The 27,089-nt window shown below is 41.4% G+C and overlaps 1 protein-coding gene across 1 annotated transcript in view; it reads right to left on the bottom strand.

Moving 5' to 3' along the window:
* Nucleotides 1-4,948: 4,948 nt before the first annotated feature.
* Nucleotides 4,949-27,089, bottom strand: part of DRC11 (dynein regulatory complex subunit 11) — a 285,978-nt gene continuing 263,837 nt past the window's right edge. The window contains exons 16-20 of the mRNA XM_089671666.1: nucleotides 21,953-22,152; nucleotides 12,816-12,902; nucleotides 11,035-11,212; nucleotides 6,515-6,750; nucleotides 4,949-5,257 (exon numbers count right to left, since the gene is read on the bottom strand). Of these exons, the coding sequence (XP_089527792.1) occupies nucleotides 5,138-5,257; nucleotides 6,515-6,750; nucleotides 11,035-11,212; nucleotides 12,816-12,902; nucleotides 21,953-22,152 (821 nt within the window). The 3' untranslated portion in view covers nucleotides 4,949-5,137. The remainder of the gene's footprint in view (nucleotides 5,258-6,514; nucleotides 6,751-11,034; nucleotides 11,213-12,815; nucleotides 12,903-21,952; nucleotides 22,153-27,089) is intronic.

Genomic DNA, 27,089 nt, shown 5'->3' with positions numbered 1-27,089 from the left:
TTATAATAAGGGCAGAAGGAACAGCTGCCTATGGTGGTGCTCCAAAGTTTTGTACTTCAGTGCCTTTAGGCCCCTTTCAGACGAGGCTGATTCATTAGCGTGATGACAGGTCTCTGAGCAGGTGCTGATTTCAATGGGACGGTCGGATGGAAAGGAATCGCCTGTCCATTTCCAACCGATTGTCATCCAATCCAATCCGCTGGACAGATGGGGAACGGATCCCCATCCTTCTGTTTTTGGTGTACAAGATTGGATCGGATGCCAGAGGGAGTCAGTGGACTATTTGCCGCTGACACCCGCCTTTCCATAAAAGTCTATGCATGGACCGATGGGGTAAATTAAAATCAAACAATCGTACACACTTTAATGGCTGATTTATTAGGGTTATGAATGTTCACACAATAAAATGTATGGATATTTATAGCAGGTATCCATTCATGTACAGATGAAATAAGTAAACAGGGATGTTCTTTCCACATGATAGGACAATTGAAAGGAATCATCCCACACTTTATTGTGTGAACATTCTCAAATTGTTTATTAAAGCCCCCTTAATATGTGTGGATGTGCTCTGTGCCTGCCAGCACTGTTTTCATTACATATTATCTGCCACCATCATATGAGTAATTTGCAAAGTACATAAAATAACATTATATATTCATAAACCTCTGTTGAGATGAGAGGTGCTGGATCTATAACATCTATATCAGGGGTGCTAAACCCGTGGCCTGAGACCTCAGAGCGGGGAAACGCATGCCTATGCTCTTGGATGGCAGGTTGGCGAGCCCAGATTGTGATCAATGGGTTGCCAACCAGCTATTTCAGAGCATCAGAGTGTATGGAGCCGGTACCAGCAGAGGAAGCAGGCGGCCGTGAAGGGAGCAGGAGCTGCATAAGTCAATGCTTGCCCTGTAGCTCCAGCTTCTGTCCCAGGCAGAGTGATACCAAGTGCACTTCACTCGGGACCTTTCTTTAAGCTTGGAGAGCGGTGCTGGCAGAAGCTGGAAGAGGGAAAGAAAGTCGATGTATTAAACACATACACTGCGCTGTTGCAGTAGATATATTAGCACCTATAAAATGGTTAACTCTTAGGTTGCTTTCACACTGATCAATGGGTGCAGCTCAGTGCATCTGTGGCTTTCCTGTGGGTTAGCTGCACTGAGCCATAGACTTCTATTATATCCTGAAGGTTTGGTGCGCTTTCTGAAAGCGCACCAAAACTCCTGAATGCAGGAGTTTTGGGGTGCTTTTAGAAAGTGCACCACACTCGCAAGATATAATAGAAGTCTGTGGCCAAGCACAGCTAACCCGCTGTGGGGCGACATATTCAGGAACCAATCCTTTCCATTTTTCTCCTGCAACCGCTGAAATAGACATAGAGTCCTTGTAAAAAGTTAACAAAGTCATCCACTCTTTGTGATTGTGAATATAGAGTGGGTAAACATCCAATGGGGATTGGTTCCATGGAAAATGATGATCCTGATTGTTGTTACCAAATCACTTAAGTGGCCCTCAAAAGGTTGAGCATCCCTGATCTATATTGTACAATACAGGGGCTCTGACAGATCACAGACACCAAGAACCCTCTAGAGGACAATTCAGGCTAAATCCAAAAGATTACAGAGAAACGAGTGCCAGGCAGTATGTTGAGAAACCATGGCAATTTATTTGAATTAGAAAAACCAAACGTACAATCCAATGTATTTCAGGGGTTCCCCTTCATTAGGGATTGGAAGTACTTGTGGGATATTTAAAGTTACTGAAAGTCCACTTTCAGAACCTTCAAAATTTTAGCTACAACAAAGTCTTCATTGTTGATTCTAAGGATCTTCCAACAAACCAGACTTTTTTTGCAATAGGCTAAGGACCTGCTTCCTTTTCAGGAAGGATTTATATGTAATAAAATAATTACCTGAGCTGTCAATAAAAATCTATCACCTGTGCTGTGTATATGGCGATCATTCGGTTGTCTTGTCTTGGTGTATGGCGATCACCTAGTTTGGGTGCATGCTGATCATTCTTTTGTCGAAACACATAAGAACAATCTGCCCTGACACATTACCATTTTAATGTCTTGGATTGTAGTCACACCAGTTTGTTGCTTGTTGTTGATATAATTTTGGCTCAGGATATCTAACTGGTCATTGTGTATTATGATGAATTGACAGTTTGTGGTAGTAAGGCCTGTTCATGCTGGGGTGAATAAACTGATAGTTCAGTTCTCCAAACACCTGGCATTTCTGTCCTTGCAGTTACCTGTTTCGCACTCCTCTCTCATTAGTACAGCTGACAGTGAAGGAGGTGATAGTCCTCCCATCTCTTGCCAAATTACAGAGCAAAGGACATTGAACAATAAGGACACATCTGTATCCATACATCACTGTGTCAGCCCTTCCTGTGCAGGGTAGCACCCTGTAATCACAGCAGTCCTACCACCTATCAGGCATGGCTGTGCTTCAAAGTCTTCTACTTTCCGGTCTATTTTCTGTTAGCCGTGTACTGTCTACCACTACATTCACGATTTATCACATCTTCTCAGTCTCTAAATGTAGATAAGAGATAGGATATGATCTGAAATCCTCCTGCGCTATACAAATGGACCTACTAAAACTTTTCGCTAGCTGCTAGCACTCAAAACTGATACCAAATTCAGTGTGAATAAATTATATAAACAATAGTGCAGCGCTCAAAACTAATGCAAATGACAGAAAAACACATACAACTGATAAATACTAGTGCCAACCCTTATTCAAAAATACGAAATATAAGTGCCACTTATATATAAAGTAGTGCAGCGCTCAAAACTAATGCAAATGCCAAGAGAACAAAACATACAACAGTGATAAATAATAGTGCCAACCCTTAATCAAAAATAAGAAATTGGAGTGCCAAACCATGACCATAAATACATTGTGCATAAATTAATGAATATTGCTTCAAGAAAAAGTCCAATAAGGAAAAAAACTCTAACAGTGCTCACACAGTGCCACACAAATAAAACCACATAAGTGTTAAGATCAAGAACAATGTCCTATTAGTGAAAAAAAATATATTTATATTCATGCGATGTGCATCTGTGATGATGGATAAAACTGTGACTGTGTCCAAAAATCCTTCCGTGTATGGCTAAAATGCCTCCTCACCTCCTCCTACTGACCCCGAAGGGCCAACAGGCATGCAGGATCACCTGGATCCTTAAATTGTAAAGGCCAGCAGCTTCCTTTCTTTCTTGGATCTCCTCAGCAGAATTCCACAGAGCCCCCAGTCAGTCAGGGCAGTCCTGGGGAGTAGTAGCTCACCAAACCGGTGAGCCAAAAAGAAACTCTCTAAGTGTAGTATTAAATTACTTGTGTTTATTTCCAAAGAGTAAAAAAAGGGGTTACACTCACATTGCAGACATTCTCCCTCCTCACTGATGTGTGGGTGTACTGCATGCGAATGGGACCTCTCGGGTGTAGCAAGATGGCGTCTCACGCCGGAAATGCGTCACCACGCACCGGAACTACGGACTCGCGTACCTACGCGTTACGTCACCGTCTACTCGTGACTTCATCTGGGTAATCCGGAACCCTCAGAGTCAGGAATATAACTTTTTGTCATATTCACTTAGTAGCTTTTTCTTTGGTACGCCTGCAGATTAATGCAAATTGCCAAACTGCAACTCAATATAAGGGATGCAGATGGACAAGGGGTTGAGAGGTTTAGGCAAACATGTGATTAGTAAAAATGTATGACCTAAACATTTTTAGAGAATAACTATGTCTGTACAGTTATTCTTGAAATGTCCCATTCTGCCTCCTCCCCCAGCAACCTACCAGTCTTATACATAACTGTCCCTGATGCACTGAGATCTTTGCTGTGTGGTCCGCTGGCAGTCATGCAACATCTTCATTAAAGTCTTCCAGCTGGGCTCTGCATCTTCTGTGCATAAGGGGAAGAATCTCCTTTATTCCTACGCAAAGGTTGTCCACCATTAGGAGGAATAAAAGATGGTGTTTCCATTAGAATGAACAAATACTTCTGCAGTTGTGGCTGTGCTTCTCCCAGCAGGCTTCACAGCAAAGATTTCGGAGTGAAGACTAGTAAGTAAATCTTGAACATTTGGGCATGTAAAGAATAAGTGTACTAAAAGATGGTTGCATCACCTTAGAATCTGCAGCTGTGATTTTTACATACTGGGGTTGATTTACTAAAACTGGAGAGTGCAAAATCTGATGCAACTGTCCATGGTAGCCAATCAGCTTCTAACTTCAGCTTGTTCAATAAAGCGTTGGCAATAAAACCTTGAAGCTGATTGGTTTCTATGAAGAGCTGCACCAGATTTTGCACTATCTGGTCTTAGTAAATCAACCACACTGCATGTTCTAGAGTTTTCACAAAAAGCTAGGACCCCCCCAGGTGGGCTGCAGCTGCTGAAGACTAACCCTAGGGATCTATCCCTGTCTTATAAGAATTGCATAATCCGATTGTATTGCCATGAAATATTCAGAAGTGGATGACAGAAGGATGAAAAAAATTGCTAGGTTGGAAACAGTAAATTCCCACGTCAATATGTAGATGATTGGGTCAAAAGCTAACATTACGACTACTATTTAGAAAGGATCTTGACTTTACTAATTGACATACAGATAGTCACTATAGGGATTTCATTGTATGTATTGAATGTTTACACAATTACTGCAGCAGTGGCATTCTGCATTACACTGTATTGATTGTTATATGTACTTGTATGAATTACCAGAGACACAAATTCCAGAAGCTAGAAAGTGCTATCCATTCAATGAAGAAGGACAGATAACAAAAAAAATAAATAAATACTATACTCCTTGTCTATGACTTTACATAGATGAAAATGTATTCAGCTGTATTCTTGTATACCATCTTTAGACCTTTACCGGAGTAGCACTCCTTTATTGAGACATACTGTATGTTTAATCACAGAGACATGTTTGGACAGATGGATGAATCCCATCACTCTGGTATGTTTTTATTATTTTCTGATATGTGCGACATATACAAAATTCAATACAAATAAAGTGTTAAGGAAGCTCATCATGGCTGTGCAGTGTAGAAAACATCATAAACAGACCAGCGTGACCTGATATCAGCTTCCTTCAGAAACAAACCATCAACAACCCTATTTCTTCTTTCCTTTCTTTGCACTTTTCTTTTTCCCTTTTTCTTTTCCAGCATCTTCCTCTGTGCCTGGTATTGCTTTGCTTTTCTTCTTCCCAAGGGGTGTCTTGGAGTACCAGCTCTGTGACACAGAAAAGACATTTAGAAAATGCTGCACTGGACCATGAGTTAAGCTATAGTAAGAGCAACGTCAATGTAATGATGAGATTTGCACAACCGGTCACATTATCGATACACATTAGTCGCTGTAGACTGCTACTAAGGAAAATGAATCAATACAAAGGATATATGTAATCTCCACGATGGCAAGTATAAACAGGTGTGTAGCTATAAGTTAAGGGGTTCTTTAACCATCTTAATGCCTTACCCACTTGTCATTCTAATAATGGTCAACCATGAGAAGGTCTCTCACAATGTCAATGGGCAGGAAGAGATTTGCCCAGCTTCATTGGAGTCTCACACCCCTGGGACTCACCCAGTCTTCTATCCAATGCAGCCATGGATGGAGAAAGTGCAAAAAAACTGCCCTAGCACTCCCTTCCTGCCAGCCAGAAAAAGAACTTAATTAAAGCCTGATAACATTTTGATAAAAGTGGGGTCATATTCTGTCTGTGATTCTATCCTAACCAATGAGATTGGCTAACACTGGGCCCTAAAGGAAAATTACTACCTTTCGTACACCCTTTACCAGGTCGCTACATCAGTTCTTAAAAGAACAGCAACACAAAATAGGATCAAACATACTCAGGGCAGCTGAATAACTCTTTTGTGTACCAGCAATGCAAAGTGTGTAGATGAAGTAAACTCATAACGAAAGGTTTGCTCCTTTTTTCACAACAGAAAATCAGCAATCGGTCACGCAGAAAATCTGTATGTTTCTTTGAATTAAATATTTAGAGGGTCTTGTTACCATTTTGTGGTCTATCCCTACAAGATCTGACTGTCACAGGTAATGCTCCCAATACTGAGCTAACTAGGGTCACCTAATATGAACACTCTAACTACTTTACTAACCGAATGAACAGTGGTATCATATATTATTGTTGACTGGAAATAAAATATATACTCTTTGTATTGCTGTCTATAAGTGTGTGAGGATTATTGACCAATTAAAAGGTGCAAAACACACAAAAGCTTACATACATATAGGGCATCTGTAGAAAAGTTGGAGAAATACAGTTGTCCATGACAACGGTCATCTGCATTAGAAAAGTGACAACTGGAACCTGATTGGTTGCTATGAGCAACAAAAGTCATTTTTATCTTCTTGCAGTTTGGATACAATGTCAGTCCTTCTTTTTTGATCCTCTTATTCTAAGGAATTGTCATACAACTCATGTTCAGAATAGTCACCACATGGGCATTCCATGATCCTCACCTTGAAAGCTTCCTCTTCTTCCTTGTACACTGGCTCTTGTCGCGACAAGGAACCCAGAAACTCTGAGGCTGCCAAGGGCTTGCGAGAAAGCTGCCTGATCCTTCTTTCATTAAGCACTGTATCCACTGCCTGCACCATGTGACCAGGGGTGAATCCATCCGTGATCTTTGCTAGGGCACTGAAGTTTAGAGACATTGCACTGTCTACTCGTAGAGAAATCAACTGTTTCCACAACACTGGAAGAAAAATATCACAGATACAGAATGACTAATGCACAGTATTAGGAAAAAGCAGTCACAAGTAAAAATAACATGTCTAAGTTGCTAGGAGCGGAAAAGAGCACAAAGGCACAGATTGGCTCAACAAATACAGGTCCTGATGGATAGCTCCCTTATAATAACAGAAGTGCTGGTCTTCATAAACTAGAGCTAGTGGCAAAATACATTATTCTGACAAACAGCAAAGATTGGCAGGTCAATGCCCAGGTATTTTACATAGATCCGATTGTTTTCGGGTGGATTTTTGACAATTCATTAGTTTGACACTTAAATTACACCATCAAATGTCACAAAACCTACATTTAGGGGTACATTATTAAATTTGTGAAAGTGACATTCACCAAACATTCACTTCACGTGTATCTTCATTGTGCATGTTTTCAATTATAGTGAATTATGCTCCTGCAGTGAATGTTTGGTGAATATGACATAGCTTTTTATAAATATGCCCCTACATAGTTAATACATAATTTGACATCATCGTGTGTAAAAAAAGAGAAGGGTTGTTCAAATATTTACTGACACTCACCTTACATCACATTATGTTCCCTTTTTCTATAATAATATTTCGAAACATACTAAACATAACAAGTAAGTCAATTTTATCCAGTTACATATTACATAATTATAAAAATCTGCTAACAACTCATAGCACTCCCACAGAAATTTTCAGACTGAGAGCGGGTGTGCCAACTTAATAATCAGGCTATATGGTATGGTCCTTACATGTATTAGGTACTACATACTGCAGTGGGCTTATAAGAAAGATGATGCTCATTCATAATCAAATGAGCAGACTGAAGGAGTTAATCTACATGAACTAAATAATAAGATTTCTGTAATCAACATAAAAACCTTTTCTTGGAGTCCACTGAGAGACACAGAAAGTCACCTACAAGTTATACTGTCACCTACAAAAGGATTGGACAGTGACAAACAACAGAACTGTAGACTGGCCCAGGATAACCTTTCCTTCTACCAACGCTCCTCAAATTTGTAGCAAAGAAGTACAGAGAACATAATCATAAACACAGAGGGGGTGGGATCTGTGTATGAATAGACTCCAAGAAAAGGATGCTGCAGCGAGCACAAGAATCCAATTATCATGTCTATTGAGGAACACAATAAGTCCTTCATCTTTGGAACATCCAAACCAAGTTCAACTGAGGGGTAGGCAACACAGCAAACATTAACAGGCCCAAGAAAAAACAGCAAATAACTCGGCACTACCTGCAGCCTGAAGGACCTTATGTTCGAAGTGGGCATCAGATGAGGCCTCATCGAACAGGTGGTGGCAGTTGCTGCTTGCCAAAAAGTCCTAGAAACATTCACAGATCTAGTAAAGTTTCCCTTGACAAGAAAGAGTGGAATCCAATCCTTGAGACCAAAACCTTGGATTATTGTCTGCTTGAACAGCCTACAGATGGTGAAGTGAAAAGCCAGAGCCACCTGGGCTAATATAAAGGATTTGGTCGTCCTGCAAGAAACAGTGGCTGAGAGACAGACTCTCACAGCCTAAACCACATCCAGACAATGGAAGGCAATTTCATTTTGCTGAACCAAAGTGGGACATAGGGACAGAAAAACAATATTCTAGTTCTGGTGAAAGGCAGAAATTACCTTAGGCAAAAAGGAAGTCTTAGTCCTTAACACCACCTTGTCCCTGTGCAAAACCAGAAAGGGTTCTTTTCAGAATGAGGTTGCCAGTTATCGCATTTGCCTCACAGAGTTGATGGCTACAATGAAGCTCACGATGCAGTGAGCGAAATGCACTGACGTTGGTAGCGTTGGTGAGCCTGAACTTTGTCCATACCAGCTGTCTTTATTGACCACACCTGCTGAGTGTGCATTAAATGGTGGAATTACCACAAATGGGCTGAGGATCATTCTGGCCCCAGCGAGAAGCCTACATGATCGAGGGACAAGGAGGAGAGTGACATGTGGGACTATTACTGTAAGTACCGGTTGGGTGAGAGCCTCCATGTATTGAGGACCTGATATGCTAGTGGGTTTTGAGAACCTATGTTGTAATGGGAAGGTGAGGCCGGCTGATCTAAATGCCTGAGCTAAGACGATGCTCTGGCTTTTTTTCCCATCTATGCTGCATGCTGCTCAAAGTAATGCTATCTGTAACTAACCCGCTTGCTGTCCATCCTCGGCATCTGCTCTAATTTGCCTGTCTGTGATTGGTGCAATGCTGATAGATCAAGTTGGGGACTAACTTGTGTCTGTATACCGAGGGATTGCCTCTGGATTAAGAACACTAATGTTGAACCATCCTATAAAATAATTCATGCCAGATCCCTTCCGGTCTATCAATCAGTGCATGCTCTCTGGGACTAGTAACTAAAGGCTCTATTGACCTTCATGGTCTTAGCTACTTTTTGGAATTGTCTAGTACCCTTTTTGTTATTATCATTCCCATTGACCAAGCACCGATCTCATAGGAATCATTGCATTAGATTATCCTCTTACGGTGCTTCTTGGCTTTTTACTGACTTTTTTGTTTCAGTTTTTAATAGGGTGATACCAAGTACCACTTAAATGATACCTCATTTGAGATTCAACTGACTAAAGCCACATTGATGGCTTCAGAGTGGGCTTGGCTATACTGACCCAGAACTGAAACCAAGCTGCTGATTAAATACTCTTGATTAAATACTGTTTGAGTTGTATACATGGTGGAGTGGATGAACATGTGACAGCTTGGGCTCACAGGGGGTTTTGAATGACAACATTGTCAGTCCTTATTTTAATGTGGTTTTGGATAAATTCAGCAGTACTCACCTATTAAGGTGATTTTTTTATGTGATTTGTACTCAATAAAGTTTTCTCTAATTTTTCATATTAAGCCGCAGTTGGTTTCCTTGGGAGGCTGGTTTTCTTAGGTTAGCACCCCTTCGGCGCTACCTATACAAACATTTTGATGTTAATGGATTTCTAGCCTCATGGGACCCCACCACTATTTAGATGAAACGGATGTGTGAATTTTTTTGAAAATTCTTCAATGAATCATCATATAATCTTCTTTGGGTTATATATATATTTATATATATACATATTTTGGACCCAAGACACACTGATTTTTATCTTTTTTGGTTTTACAATGAATAGCCCCCTGTGGGTAAAAGAGAGAGGAATGTCTCCAATGAGTTTAAATGGTGGTTTCTGAAGTTCAGAGAGAGACAGATTCAGATCTCATAAAGTCACAGGGGAATGAACTGGGGGAGCTACATTGAAAATTTCCTTTACAAATTTCTTAATCTAGGAATGAGAGGCCAACAAGACAGAATGGGCATAAACCTGCTGAGAGCAAAATACTGGTCTAGACCCAACTGCAGAAAGGAAAAAATCCTAGATTTTCACACCAGGTTAAGTATGCCTTCCATATATGATGACTGACTTTGCAGAAAGCAGCCTTTTGAGATAACCCATTTCTAAAAACCCTGGCTTTAACAGCTATGCTGTTCAGGCTTCTGCTAGAAAGCTGAACATGAAGAGGAACGTCATCTTCCAGCATGACAATGACCCAAAGCATACATCCAAATCAACAAAGCAATGGCTTCACCAGAAGAGGATTAAAGTTTTGGAGTGGCCCAGGCAGAGTCCAGACCTGAATCCGATAGAAAATCTGTGGAGTGATCTGAAGAGGGCTGTGCACAGGAGATGTCCTCACAATCTGACAGATTTGGAGTGTTTTTGCAAGGAAGAGTGGGCAAATATTGCCAAGTCAAGATGTGCCATGCTGATAGACTCATACCCAAAAAGACTGAGTGCTGGAATAAAATCAAAAGGTGCTTCAACAAAGTATTAGTTTAAGGGTGTGCACACTTATGCAACCATGTTATTTTATTTTTTTATTTTTACTTCCCTCCACCTAAAAGATTTCAGTTTGTTGTTCAACTGAGTTGTACAGTTTATAGGTTACATTAAAGGTGGAAAAACTTCTGAAATGATTTATCTTTGTCTAATTTGTTTACGTCACAGAAACCTGATATTTAACAGGGGAGTGTAGACTTTTTATATCCACTGTATTGTATATTAGAGTTGTGTGAATTACAAGACTGCCAAATCAGAATCACAGATATATAATTCTGGAATTCAATATATATTTCGCTGGGTATTAAGTTGCATATAGCAACCATAAAGGAGGAGAACAAACTATTGATTTTGGATTTACAAAATCCATCCTTACTGAAATTCAAAGTATAAGAGAACAAAAGAATAGATTCAAATTCTCACCTAGCCGTGCAGCATAATCAGGCCTAGGTACCAATACAATCTTCTTATATATTTTACAGAAAGGTTTCACTTCAGCATCAAATGGCCGCTGACTAGTACCCACAACTACAATCCGATCCTCTTCTTTTATAGATTTCAGAAATTTTGGAAGGTCCTTTTTTAATCGTTTGGGATCTAACTGTAAAAACAAGAACATAGAAGGGTAGGGTTAAGGCATATATGTAAAGTGTGAATTGTAGGCTCAGTCGTTGCGTTAGAAAGAATTAAAAGACACTCCATTAGCCTCCCTTGAATTGTCTGTCTTCGAATGCCCTGGTCACATTATAATATAAATGTTGCACCACCAGGGGGCAGTAAATCAATGAAGCAGAACTAACATGTCATTGCTATAAATCTACTTCTCAAAAATAAAAACAAAACAAAACTGATTTTAGGTAATTTTCTGCTGATATCTAAACCTGAATTGGGGTTTATAGAATGCATTGTGACAGGTAAAAACAAAAGGAGAAACTGATTGGATCCCAAAACCACCAACCGTGCGCACAGTAAATCACAAACCAGACAAGGTTAGTAAGGCTAGGTTCACACCTATGCAGGTTGCGTTTAAGCTGTTTCTGCACTGCGTTTTGCATTGAGTTTTTGCCATGCTTTTGATACGTTTTGCTTTTTTTAAAAATTATTATTATTATTATACAGGATTTATACAGTTTGCTCAGCGCTTTACAATCAATGAAGCAGAACTAACATGTCATTGCTATAAATCTACTTCTCAAAAATAAATTAAAAAAAACCTGATTTTAGGTAATTATCTGCTGATATCTAAACCTGAATTGGGGTTTGTAGAATGCAGTGTGACAGGTAAAAACAAAAGCAGAAACTGATTGGATCCCAAAACCACCAACCATGCACGCAGTAAATCACAAACCAGACAAAAACTAAGAGTAAGGCTAGGTTCACACCTATGCAGGTTGCGTTTTGCATTGCGTTTTTGCAGTTGTGTTTTTGCCGTGCTTTTGATACGTTTTGTTCATTTTGTAAAAATTATTATTATTATTATACAGGATTTATATAGAACCAACAGTTTGCTCAGCGCTTTACAATATAACAGGAGACAATACAGCAACAGTACAGTTCAATACAAGAGGGTTAGGAGGGCCCTGCTCCTTGGAGCTTACAATCTAGGAGGGAGGGGCTAGTGGTACAAAAGGTAGTAACTGTGGGGGATGGACTGGTTGGAAGAGTAGAAGATTCCATTAGGACAGGATAGGCTTCCCTGAAGAGATTTTCAGAGATCGCCTAAAAGTGAGCAGAGTAGGCGATAGTCTGGTAAATTGGGGTAGAGAGTTCCAGAGGATGGGGGAAGCTCTGGAGAAGTCCTGGAGATGAGCATGGGAGGAGACAATTAATTTTTCTTGTTCCTAGGCAGATTTAAAATGCAAAAGCATCAAAAACGTGGCAAAAATAGCATTTCCATTGAAGTCTATAGAACCAAAAACGCAACTTTTTGCATTTAAAAAGTTCCTGACCCTTTCCACAAAAAACACTGGGTGAAAACGCAGAGATTTGAACATGTCCCATAGGAAATCATGTTAAACGGACTGTACTGCATTTCTGCAAAACACAAAACGCTGCAGAAAACGCTTAGGCGTGAACCTAGGGTAAGATATTTAACACTGTGCATCCTGCATGGAAATTTTTACAATACTATGGATGAGGCATAGATGTAGATGATAGAACGGACAATAGTGTCCCGGATGACAAGTATTGAGGAATACAATTACCTGCTTTTCTGTCTTAGGTACTTTCTTATAAAAACTCTTCTCAGCATCATCGATCCATATGACTGATGGCTGCAGCTGACGGGCCACCTGTAGTTAGGAGACACATATTAATATGATATTCCACATACAGCAGGCTGTTATGAGCAAAATAGAAAGAAAAGTACCTCTTCCAGATTTTCTGTACTTGTTATAACTACTCAGCCAAATAAAAAAATGTTTGATCAATATAGATTGATTGTACATGCTCTATTTTTTCTCCTGTATTGAGTGTTAGAATGTCAGCTGCTGTAATGTTTTACACACAGGAAAGTGTAGTGTATATTGTGGTGCTATATAAATAAACGCACATCATACATCAATGCATGTTGAGCTTCCCAGCATGCTATGTACTAAAATCACCACTAGATGATGTACTTCCATCATTACTATAGTGAAGCACATGTTTCATCTTCAGCACCTTCACATTGGGAATGTACATACCAGAGCAACCCAAATATCACAGTGGATATAATTCTACATTGTATATGGAACACAGAGATATTCAATACAAAAAGGCACATCAATATAAACCGAATTGCGTTTTGGTTTCTTACCAGTCACTTTAAAGACTAATTCCATGTTAATGATTTCATGTATTAAAGACATTCACATTTTTTTTAAACAAAAGACAGGGGACAAACATGTCCCAAATGTTGCTTTTAACTTTCCCCAAATGTTACATTGCCTACAAAATGTTTACCCTGCCCTGCCATTTACAGTTAGAATGGGGAAGCCAGAAAATATACATTGGCCAGGCTTCCCTAGAAGCACATTCTACTGGCTGGGTTGGGATCTGCCTGCTCAATCACAGCTGTTTTTTCCTGCGAGAAGTTGGTATGGGATGTTTCTTAAGTGCCCCCCTCAGCTCTGCATAGACACAAGCACCTACAACTAAAGAATAAATGCATCAGTGCTTAAAATGGTTGTAAACCTCAGACATAAAATATGAACAATGCATATCCCTCTATAGTGTGTACTTGTCTCATTTAAGAGCATTAAGTGTCATTTCTGTCCACCTTCCTCTGCTATCTGCATGCCTTACTTTTGACAAGTTTACCGGACACCAAGAGAAAAAAGGTGACAGGGGAGGGGGCCTCCAGCACACAGCCTTTGATTGACAGCCTCAGATCTGCTCCTGTGTGCTGTGTAATGGGGGTGGGAGTGTCCCTTCCCTCCAATCAGCTCTTAGTGCTCTCCTCATTAGGCTCTGCAGAGTGCAATTTCAGCTCTCCACCCCCTTTTTTCTGGCAGCTCAGACAAGCTTTATAAATTCTGGACTTTGAAAGAATATAGAGAAAACTGAAAATAAACAGGTGCAACTTATGTAGGAGGATTTGTTTCATCCATGCATCCCCTGAGGCCAGTCACTTCACTGGGTATATGTTAGGATTTACAACCACTTTAGGTGTCATAGTATACGTCTTCCGTTGCAGTCACAAAGCAGCATTAGTAATTCACTTCAATCACTGATTTGCATCAAGTATTCAGCCATCTTTAGACTAAGGATATATCTATAGTGAACAATGAAGAACAAAAAAGGAGCATAAAATCTTGTTGATTACCTTTAGAATGATTTATTAAAAAATAACTATAACAGCCAACAAAGAGTACAGAGACCTTACATTGGGAACAGAAAACAGAATGTGAGTGCTCTGTGTTAGGCAAACTGACGCGTTTCGAGGGCAAGACTTTCTTTGAGGGCAAGATCTTCTTCCTCTTCCTTGAAGCTCTGAGAAAGAGGGTCTCGCCCTTGAAAAAGCTTGTTTGTCTATCAGTAAGTGAGGTCCTGGCCACAAAAAGCACTCACATCCTATTTCCTTTGCCAGCGTGAGTATGTTTTTGGCTGTTTTATCTACTTTTTCATAAATCCTTTTAAAGGTAATGAACAAGGTTTTACGTCTTCTTTTTTGTTTTATATTGTACACACCTCCTACATTGCACAATTTGAATGGTCATGCTTGTACTGTGATCTTTCAGTATAAAGACTGTTCAATGGCCTAATGCATTACTGGTCATCATCTAATGTCTGCATGCTGATTTACATTTGTCTTGTATCCTAAATGCCAGTCTACTGGTTGTGCTGTGGCATGCTCTCATGTGCCTTTATACCACCACTGGAGGTGTGAGGTGTTTAAATTCTTGGTTGTTACTCAGCACAGCTAACCCATAATCAAATCTCTACAAGCACAGGCACAACCAGGGGTGTACCGCAAGGCAAAGAAGGCATTTGCCTAGGGCAGCATTTTTCAGGTGGGCAGCGGCATTTTTCAGGGGGGCAGTGCTGTCCCCCTAAAGAATTGATGGAAGACGAGACACACGCAGCATGGGGACCAGGTGAGATCTGAGATAGGCTGCGGGCTGCTTGCCACTGTACGGGGGGCGGTGGTAGTGGAAGGCTCTCTCGGGTGTGTGGGGTGTTGGTGTCAGGGTCTCTTCGTGGGGGGGGGGGGCATTTTTTTGTTGCCTAGGGCAGCACAAACCCTAAATACAGCACTGGGCACAACGGTGTATGATAGTGAGTCACAGCAAAGCCCATAGAGCTACACATCAGGACAGGTATATCCCTGCCTCCTGACAATGTAATTTAGGAGTTAAGGCCTTATACTGTGTTTCATTCGATTGGCTCCTCATAAACAGTTTGATTTTGGTTGTTGAGCAGAATGGCCCTTCAGAATCCAGGTGAGGATGCTCCAAGGGGTGGTTTGGTGAAAGAAACATTAAAACAGACCTTCCTTCTTCTAAACAACTTCACTTCCCACCACTCATTCCCTCTCCTTCGTGAACTAAAAATGTTGTCATGTCATCTAGGGAACCCAATAGGTGTAGTTGGCTCTTGGAGAACCATGAGGGTAACATGGGTCTGTGGCAGTAGATCGGCCAATTGCAGCAGGACAACGCTGGATTCTCTGGTCAGAAAAGTATCATAATTGAGGACAACCCAGTATAATGGGTAAGATTAGCTTAAAAAAATAAGGGGAGAGAAGTTCCTCTTTAAGAACTAAACCATATAAGTGATTTTAAGCTTATACTATGGAGAAATTTACACTATGCTATATATATAGTTAGTCTGTCTGAAGAAAGACAAAAGTCCATCCAGTTCAACCATAGAAAAAAAAAAAGTTATAATCCTACACCCACAGTTGACCCAGAGGAAGGCAAAAAAAACAGCAAAGCATGATCCAATTTGCTCCTGCTGGGAAAAAAAATTCCATCCTGATCCCCCGAGAGACAATCGGATATTCCCTGGATCAACTTTACCTAAAGTCAAAATGTTTTCTTTTGTCAATGATAGACTGTTGAACCTCTTCAAAGGTTTTGAATGCTGTCTGTGTTCCCGCTGGGGAGACTCACCCTCTCTATATGTCCTAGTCACCGCTGTCACTAAGACAGAATGTGATGGGAAATCCAATATGTTGTCACCATAACATGATGTGAGGTAATGGAAAATGTGTACTGCTCAGGATACAAGGGAAAGCAATCCTGTGTCCACCATTATAAGTGCAGGCCAGGGGAGGAGCACCTCTCAGCTCCAAGTAACTGTTAAGCAAAGGATGGATCCCATGAAGCTGCACATCTATGCAAACCCGCTGGTACTAGAAAGAATGGCAGTCTCAGCCTGGGCTCCCGCCAGGCCATGCCCCCAATGCATTTCACTCATGGGGATATGATATGAGGGAAAACCTTCTAAAGGTTCTTCAAAGTATGAAGAGATTTCCTAATATTTCCTGTTGTGTCCCGGGGAAGGGGGGCAGGAAGTGAGCAGCAATCAGATTTCCCCACTGGGTGCATGTCTGCAAAATCAAAGACAAAGTACAGGGGTTTTAACTATTTCCTACTCTATCTAAAATCAAACGTTTTGGTTTTAGATATACTTTGAACTCCCTGGTAGACACGTCATTGCAACATTCTCAGTGTGTGGCAAATTGGTTGAAAATAAGAGTTGAATGAGTATAAGATCACCCGTGTAGTCTAAGCTCTGGAGACTTGTGTGCAGAGTATCTCACCTCGGTGGCAATAAATGCATAGTTTGGGAAACTTAGTAATTCAACAAACCTAATTTGAACATTTTTAGGATCAAAAGATCAATGCAGATTTTTTTGTTTTGTTTTGCTATTATCATTGATATGTTATTTCCAGCATTCAGAGTTATCACCGAATAAAGGTTAGTATTCCTCTGTCTGACATTCCTTCATTGCAATTGTCTACTTTCTCCATGTTTACATTCCATCTCTTCCTGCAAAGCTTATGTCAGAAAATGTGGTTTTCTTCTGACACCTTTAGCCCAGTGATGTCACTGCACCCCCTTGTTCTGGAAACATGGTACATGCTGGTAGATAATAAATCAACAGAAGTATTTGCTGATGATGAAGCACACAGCTGCTCTGGGTTTACATTGAGCTAATTAATTATCCAAAAATGTTACACTTGGCAAAATAAGCCTTTGAATAAACATCCCCTTCTTACTCTGGAATCTCCCCTGAAATGACTGCATGACGTTGTAGCATCATCCATATGTGAACCCATTCATACTAATATATTGTGTAATGTATAGTAATGTTCTCCAGGTGTTACATTTGCAGCAATCAAATGTTTGATAATAATGGTGCATTCTTTGTACTCTGGAAATCTTCAATCCACACTACATTGAGGTATGCAAATAGAAATTGATTGACAAAAAGTTACTGGTGAAATTACACATGTATTCATCATTGTGCTTCATTCTATTTAACAGCATTTTCAGAACATGGGTGACAATAAACACTGTAAAACCTGGGGATTATTTACTAAAACATAGTAACATATGGGGGTTCATTTACTAAAACTGGAGAGTGCAAAATCTGGTGCAGCTGTGCATGGCAGCCAATCCGCTTTTAACTTCAACTTTTTCAAATAAGCTTTGACAAAAAACTTGGAAGCTGATTGGTCTCTGTGCAGAGCTGCACCAGATTTTGCACTCTTCAGTTTTAGTAAATGAACCCCCATATGCTACTCACAAAGGGTGAAGCCACTGCTATGACCTCTGCAATGCTAAACTTGAAGGTATTCGCATTCCTCTGGGGTCTATCTCTCCCATACACCATTTAGTAAAGTGCTGGAGCCACACACACAGGCACTACACCCTCTGCACTGCACTACACATGATCCTCCCTCTAACATGTTCTTCTCCTACTATGGGTTAATCATGGAGCTCTATGATTAAAGTGATGATAAATTATATTCCTATTCTCCAAAAATAATCTATACATATTCCCTACTTAAAGCTCCTGCAATCTGATTTTTCATGAAATTGTTTGTTAGTGTGGTTTTCTGCCTGCTTGTAACATCCTCCATTAGCTCCCAAAGCTTTCCTGTTACCCCTCACTTCTGTCTGTTGTGGCCATGTGCACTGCTCTATGCATACTACAAATCCCCTAGTCCACTTTGAGAGCAAGTAAAGCTTCTTTCACACTGATCTGTGGCAAAAAGGCATATACGGTTTTGCTGCGTTTTTGAAACACATTTTTCGCGGTTAATGGGGACCAGAACCTTCCGCAAAAGCTGAAAAACCGCGAAGTAGTATTTGCCCCTAGGAATTTTTGTGTATGCGGGTACTGTACAAGAATGTTTTAAATATGTAAACAGTATTCATACTTTACTCATTTAAGACAAAAATTACAACAGTAATGTACAGTATACGTATTTACTTAAACGTGTCAGTGCTAATTACAATAGGGTTACTGTAATTACAAAACCTTATACAGTAATAAACATTAATCAACATTGCTTTCTGAGAGAGGAGAAGAGTCTTGTGTTGGTGGCGGAGGAGAGGCTCTCACTTGACTCGGAGACTCTTCTGCTGGAGGCGCTGACGGTAGAGGCGGGGGCTTTACTTTGGAGAGAAACATGGTGATGGGTAGTTGTTGTCTTTGTTTTTTCTTTTCCTTCAAAATTCCCCTGTACAAGGACATAACCTCGTCAACGCGATTGCTGAACTCGACAGCTCGAACCATATTGTCGTCAATGTCTTGTGCAAATTGTTGCATCGCTCTTGCCATGTTGCACAATTGTTGCAGATTCTCCAGGGTAAGGCCACGCTTTTCACTTTCTTCTTCGTCTTCCTCTTCGTTTTCTTCCTCACTTGCAGACTTTGTCATCTCAAGGAGGTCTTCATCGCTCAGTGGGTCCGAGTGGCAATCGATAAGGGCGCTGATGTCTTCTTCTGTCATGTCGACAAATCCTTCATTCCTTATGATGTGAGCCAGCCTCACCGCCTTCTCCACCGCTGAGTGATGAACTTCTTCAGGAGTGAAGCCTGGATAGTCGTGCACCACGTTCGGCCATAATTTCTTCCAGCTAGATTTTATGGTCTCACTCTTCATGTCCTTTAATGCTTGCTGAATATTAGACAAACATGAGGCAATGTCGTAACTGCGCCAGTATGCTTTCAAGGTGAATTCATCATTGGCATCGTCAACTGCCGAGATGAGGCTCTCCATCGTGGAGCGAGTGTAGAGTGCCTTAAAGGCACGAATGACACCTTGATCCATCGGCTGAATTAGAGATGTAGTGTTCGGGGGCAGAAACTCTATCTGCACACCGTCATATTGCAGGTCCGTTGCATGGCCTCCTGCACAGTCCATCAGGAGAAGGACCTTAAAGGGGAGGCCCTTTTCAGCCAGATACAGCTTCACCTGGGGAATGAAGCAATGGAGGAACCATTCAAGGGTCAGAGCTTTCGTTATCCAGGCCTTGGAGTTATGCATCCAGAACACGGGCAACAGGGCCATATTTTTGTTTTTTAATGCCCGTGGTTTTTTGGCTTTATAAATAAGGCCTGGCTTAAGCATAAAACCTGCAGCATTGCCAGTCATGATGTCAGTCACACGGTCTTTGTGAGCCTTGAAGCCTGGCCTCTTCACTTCGTCCTTGAAGAGGAATGTACGTGAAGGCATCCTCTTCCAAAAAAGGCCTGTTTCATCCATGTTAAAAACTTGTTCAGGAAGGTAGCCTCCCTCACTAATGAGGTTAGGAAACTTTTCCTCCACGTAACGACAAGCAGCATCGTTGTCAGCAGAGGAAGCCTCACCATACAGAAGCACATTTCTGAGGCCGTATCTTTTTTGAAATTTTTCAACCAGCCTTTGCTGGCTGAAAAGCCTCGTCCGCGAGGAGGCGAATCACTTCTGGCAGCGCTAGTACTGGCTTGAGGTTCGTCAGCACCTTCTTCAGCCTCTTCACTGTCGTCATCGGGCAAGATTTGGTCGTAGAGAGCTTTGGCCTTTGCCCTGATCATATTAGTGTCCACACTCACTGTCTTTTTCCTGCAATCAGCAATCCACAATGCCAGTGCACCTTCCATTTTCACAATTCTGTTATTACGCGGAGTTATCACACGTTTTGCTTCTTTGTTGAAGGTTATTGAAGGAGTTTTGCGGATGTTTGTCTCCACTTTCTTGATGTACCGCACTGTAGATTCATTCACCCCGTAATGGCGTGCCACAGATGCATAACTTCTGCCCTCTTTGATCATATCTAAAAGTTTCACTTTTTCGCTGATGGTCATCATCTTCTTCCTCTTGGGCGCCCCGGAGGAAGCTTTCACAGGGGCACAGCGCTTAGGCGGCATTATAAGGGTTCCTTCATGCAGGGATCCTTCTCTCTTGCGCATCAACACAATGTGGCTGCTGACCCGCGAAGCACTGAAGTCGCAAAACATGAAGCGCGAAGTGGCGAGGGAACACTGTATTTTCCATTTTTTTAGTAAGGTTTTTTTTTTACCGCACCAAAAAATTCAGCAAGAGGGGCTTTGAACTCTGGACCTTTTATCTGCTCATTGTAATTGGGATAATGAGGGAATAACACACACCTGGCCATGGAACAGCTGAGAAGCCAATTGTCCCAATACTTTTGGTACATTAACAAGTGGGAGGCACATATGCAAACTGTTGTAATTCCTACACCGTTCACCTGATTTGGATGTAAATACCCTCAAATTAAAGCTGACTGTCTGCAGTTAAAGCACATCTTGTTTGTTTAATTTCAAATCCATTGTGGTGGAGTATAGAGCCAAAAATGTTAGAATTGTGTCGATGTCCCAATATTTATGGACCTGACTGTATATTGTACATTCACATCAATTCCTAACCCTCAAGAAGCATACAATCTAACGTCCATACTCACATTCATACATACACATACTAGGGCCGATTTAGACAGGAGCCAATTAACCTACCAGCATTTCTTTGGAGTGTGGGAGGAAACCCAAGTACCCGGAGGAAACCCACGCAGACACAGGGAGAACACACAGACTCCTGGAAGGTAGCACCATGGTTGGGATTTGAACCAACTACCCTAGTACTGCTAGGCAGAAGTGCTAACCACGTAGCCACTGTGCTGCTCAAGTAGGGGGGCGACACATGTTAGAGGGAAGATCCTGTGTGCGGCTCCAGAACTTTGCAAAATATTAAACTATATATATTAAATATTAAAGCAATTTGTGGTTCCCCAAAAATTCATAAAGTGATACTCCATGTTAGTTTGGACCTCCTTTAGAGCATTTGATGGGCACTGGAAACCTGGATCAGTCTATTGTGCATATTGCAACCAGTTTTCCAGGTTGCTGGCTCTGGCCCAGCCACTCTTGTCTCACTATTGTCAGTGGCCTCATTGACCTACGGTAAGAATGAAGACAGTACCCATGCACTTAATTGGAGTTAGTGGCCTTTTACAATTTTAAGCAATTATGAAACTTTAATATGAAGATATTGTGGTCTAATAAAATGGAAATAGTTGCTTACCGTGTTTATATAAAATATGACATTGTGCATTAATGAATACTCAGTGTTAAAAAGAAATATTTGGCTATCATGTTACATCTCAAGAGGGAGGAGTCTAAAACTCAACGACAACCAATTAGCATTGAGTGGTAAAATTTTTAAAGTTCTCAACTTACTTTATATGCAAATTTTTGCAAGTGCAGTGCCACTCATTTCCCTCAAACCTAGTGAATGTGGTGAACCTCTGCTGATTTCTATCATCCAATCATATGCAAGCAAAAATGCTTTTTTTAATTTTCATTACGCCTGATTGGGTATACTTTCTCCTACTAGCAGACTAACCTTCAGCACCATGTGCAACATCATCTGCAGTCCGCTCTTGCCTGGGTATTTTCCAGCAATATTGGCTGGTGATAAGTTAAACAAGTTTGCTCCCGTCTCATTGCAGATGGCATTCACCAGCATCTTTTTTCCAACACCCGCTGGTCCTGTAAGAAGAAGGGCTTTCACTGATGGTGCCTTCTCATGCACTGATTCACAACCTGTAACAGCAAGATTTGACCAGCGTCAGATTTTGCATTCAGACATAATAATAAGAAATTCAATGTTTAAAAAAAACCTCCAAAGACACATGCTATATCATCAATGTACTGTAAGAACCATTAAACCCAAGTAAAAATGTATTTATTAATAGAACCCACTCAGTGGGGAGGATTTACTAATGGCAAATAGACTGTTCACTTTGCAAGTGCAGTTACACTCATTTTCCTTAGTAAATGTATATGTGGTAAAGCTTCAGTTTGTAAAAACTACCAAATCAGTAGGAAAGAAAATTAAAAAAAAAAAAACATGATTTAATGATCGAAATCAGCAGAGCTTTACCACATTTACTAAGCCTGGGGACAAATGATTGCAACTGCACTTGCAAAGTGCATTGCCTATTCGCTTTTAGTAAATCAACCACAAAATGTCGGTACTAAGATAGTTCTCCAGAGCTATCATCATGTTTAGTTTTTCAGAACAGAGATGGATCTGATGGCTGGGCAGATTGGCACAGTTGTACTACTTTCAGCATTACTGCTTGTCTTTGCAACTGTCCTGACTTGACTATGATATGCTCACACAGTGCCATTGTCAGTATCCAACACCAAGCCATTCACTGAAGGCTGTCTAAAGAGTGAGATGTATAATAAACTCACACCGTGCTAATGTCAGATGTAAAAGCCAGGCTATCTACTGAAGACCACTGAGTGAGATGTATGATAAACTCACATCATACCCATGTCAGTGTACAATGCCAGACAATCCACTAAAGACTGTCCATAGAGTGAGTAAGAGTATTTTGGCATATATTTCACAGTTACTTACACCAATATTTTTCATAGAAGGAATAATCCAAACAGTCAACATGCAACTAGATCATCACACGTAGCTCCTGTCTTTCAGAAAGAGTATTTAATGCTGAAGGAAAGATGAGTCAGTGTTGCACATAGCAACTTACTGACTGTACATGAGTTTAAAAACTTCCAGCTAACAGAACTTTTTTTTTTAATTTAACCACTTGCCCTCCTGAGGATTTACCCCCTTAATGACCAGGCCTCTTTTTGCTACTCGGCGCTGCACTAATTCAACTGATAATTGCGCGGTCATGCAATGCTGCACCCAAATGAAATTTACGCCCTTTTTTTCACACAAATAGAGCTTTTTTTCGGTGGTATTTGATCACCTGTGCGCTTTTTTTTTCACGCTATAAACAAAAAAAGACGATATTTTTTACTTTCAGCTATAAAAAATATATAGTAAACTCAAAGTTGGTTATAAATTTAGGCCAAAATGTATTCTGCTACATGTTTTTGGTAAAAAAAATCCCAATAAGTGTATATTGATTGCTTTGTGTGAAAGTTATAGCGTCTACAAACTATGGTATAGATACTGCAATTTACGCCATTTTTTTGCTATGCAGCGCTGCGCTAGTTTAACGGACAATTGCGCGGTCATGCAATACGGTACATAAATGAAATTTACATCCTTTTTTTCCCACAAATTGAGCTTTCTTTCGGTGGTATTTTATCTCCTGTGCGTTTTTAATTTTTTGCGCTTTAAAAAAAAAGGCTGACAATTTTGAGGAAAAAAAAACAATATTTTGGACTTTTTGCTATAAAACATGTCCAGTAAAAAAAATTTAAAAATCAAATTTAGTCATACATTTCTGCCAAAATGTATTCTGCGACATGTTTTTGCTAAAAAAAACCCCAATACATGTAAATTAATTGGTTTACGTGAACGTTATAGCGTTTACAAATGGCGGGAAAGATACTGGGATTTTTAAAATTTTTTAGACTAATAATGGCGGCGATCAGTGACTTATGGAGGCGATCAGCAACTTATGGCAGGACTGCGGGACTGCGGCGGACATTCTGACACTGGAGGGGAACTGACTTGGGGTCACTGACATCCCCAGTGACACCAATACAGTGATCAGTGCAAAGAAAAAAACACTGACACTGTACTAATGGCACTGGGGAGGAAGGGGTTAACTTTATTTACTGAAAGGGTTAACTGTGTGAGGGGAGTGTTTTACTAGGGGGCGGGGGTGTGTACTGCATGGGAACAAGCTGCTCCGGAGAGATAAACTCTTCTCTCCAGATCAGCGTGTCAGGAGCTGACAGGGGACTGACAGAAAGCACAGCTGCAGTGTAAACACTGCAGCCATCCTCTCTGTCAGTGATTGCCGCTAATCACCGGGACACGGTAGGTAATGACCGGCCGTGACCCGGCGACTGACTCCTGCGGCCCCGATCGGCGGAATGGGTAGGGTGGGCCCGCGCCTCGCGTGCGCCCCCTACCTGTTTTGCAAACGCACGTTCTATTTATTTCTACAGTGGCTGGTCGGCAAGAAGTTAACCTTTATTTGATTTTCCAATATAAAAAAAAAACTAATTTTCAAAAATTATTCACAAATACCCATTCCACATCCCCTAAAACCCCCTCCCCCCAAACCCCTCCCCTTTTCCCCATCCACATCCTCTTCTTAACTAGTTGCCGACCGCAGATAGCCAAATGACGGCTGCACTGCTTGCCGGCCAGTTCTGGTTGGACGTCATATGACGTCCTCCCAGAACGCGCTCTCCTGCGCGCCCCCCTGGGGCGCGCACCCGGCGATCTCCGTGATTGCTATGTCCTATGGACACAGCTGATCACGTGATGTGGTAAAAGGCCAATCACAGCGGCCTTTTACCACGTGATCAGCGGTGTCCAATGACACGCTGATCACAGGGAAATGCAAGTGCCGGTTCTCGGCTGCACTTTCCTCACGCTGTCAGATCGTGAGGAAAGTACTGCCGAGAACCGGCAGTTGTCAGAGCGAGGATCGGCACCGATCATCAGGGCACTGATGATCAGTGCCCTGATGATCGGTGCCCAGCAGTGCCACCCACAAGTTCCGCCCACCTGTGCCTTGCAGTTCGCCCACTAGCTCCGCCCACCTGTGCCCAGCAGATCACCCACCTGTGCCCAGCAGTGCACCCACCTGTGCCACTCTGCAGTGTCACACACCTGTGTCCAGAAGTGCCACCTACCTGTGCCCAGCAGTGCCACCCACCTGTGCCCACCCACCTGTGCCCACCAGTGCCACCCACCTGTGCCCACCCACCAGTGCTGCCCACCAGTGCCACCCACCAGTGCAGCCCAGCAGTGCTGCCAGTCAGTGCCACCAGTCAGTGCCCAGCGGTTGTGCCAGTCAGTGCCGCCAGTCAGTGCCCAGCAGTGATGCCAGTCAGTGCCGTCTATCAGTACCCATCATCAGTGTCACCTATCAGTGCCGCCTATCAGTGCTGCATATTAGTGCCGCCTATCCGTGATACCTCATTAGTGCTGCCTATCAGTGCTGCCTATCAGTGCCGCCTATCCGTGCCACCTCAGTACTGCCTATCAGTGCCCTTTAGTGCCGCCTATCAGTGCCCATCAGTGCCGCCTATCAGTGCCCATCAGTGCTGCCTCATCAACGCACATCAGTGAAGGAGAAAAATTACCTGTTTGAAAAATTTTATAATAGAAACAAAGAAACTTTTTTTTTTTTTTCAAATTTTTTTGCAATTTTTTTATTTATAGCGCAAAAAGTAAAGCGCCCAGTGGCGATTAAATACCACCAAAAGAAAGCTCTATTTGTGAGAAAAAAATGATCAAAATTTCATATGGGTACAATGTTGCATGACCGCACAATTGTCAATCAAAGTGCGGCAGCGCTGAAAGCTGAAAATTGGCCTGGTAAATAAGGGGGTATAAGTGCCTGGTAGGCAAGTGGTTAATCTATGCCCTCTTGTATTTCTCTGCTTATCTCTATTTCTCCAACATTACTCCTACTCCAGCTAACAGAACTTTTAACTTGGCTTTTGTGTTTTTGTTTTACTTTGGTAAGTCAAGAAGCCAGGGCATAAAAAGTAGTAGAATTAATTCTCTTGTGCTTTTCCTAAATTGTTGCATCCTTTTTGCAGATGTCTACAAATAGATATTGCAGCAACTCCCAATGCATGAGAAAAGATAATATCCTCCATCATACTCCTTACTCTAGACATTTTACATCAGACACAGAGAAACAATGAGTATAGTAAGCAGCTGTGACCTTAAAATTTGCTACAATACATTTTGATCACTGAACACCTGCTAGCAGCTTTCATTGTTCTGCTTCTTCAAAAGAAGATCAATGAGCTGCACTTTCCTTCTCCGACACAATCTGCCATACCACGCTATAAGATTGAGCATATCCCATGTACTGACAGAATGAAAAAATATAAACTGAGGACTACCTACTATAGTGCAGGTTCACCTTATGTTTCTAAAGGACAAGTTCACATTATCATTTGATATTTAAGTACAAACCGAAATGAATGAGACACAATAATTATTAAAGAAAAGTCAGGTCAAAACAAGGTGCATTTCTCTGTAAAGTATAGTGTGGTATAGTATTTTATAGGTTTTTTTCATATATTATGGATTAAAAAAGACAGAAAGGAGCGCCACTATGGAGAAGGGATGGATAGAAAATGAGCACCACTCTGCTCATTTTGGGGTTGGAGGAACTGAACAATTCTACAGAAAGGAAGGTGGAGGAAATGAGTGCTAATTTAGTGCCTGTTCACACACACTATATTGCCGAAAGTATTGGGCCGCCTGCCTTTACACACACATGAACTTTAATGGCATCCCAGTCTTAGTCCGTAGGGTTCAATATTGAGTTGGTCCACCCTTTGCAGCTATACCAGCTTCAACTCTCCTGGAAAGGCTGTCCACAAAGTTTAGAAGGCACTGATGTCGGATGAGAAAGCCTGGCTCACAGTCTCCACTCTAATTCATCCAAAAGGTGTTCTATCGGGTTGTGGTCAACGCCCTCTGCAGGCCAGTCAAGTTCCTCCACCCCAAACTCGCTCATCCATGTCTTTATGGACCTTGCTTTGTGCACTGGTGCCCAGTCATTTTGGAA

The sequence above is a fragment of the Staurois parvus genome, unplaced genomic scaffold (assembly GCF_062004578.1).
Source record: "Staurois parvus isolate SC_StPar_1 unplaced genomic scaffold, SC_StPar_1.0 ptg000113l, whole genome shotgun sequence".
In the NCBI taxonomy this organism is placed as follows: domain Eukaryota; kingdom Metazoa; phylum Chordata; class Amphibia; order Anura; family Ranidae; genus Staurois; species Staurois parvus.
The sequence above is the reverse complement of the archived record's forward strand: the minus strand, read 5'-3'. Positions and strand labels throughout refer to the sequence as shown.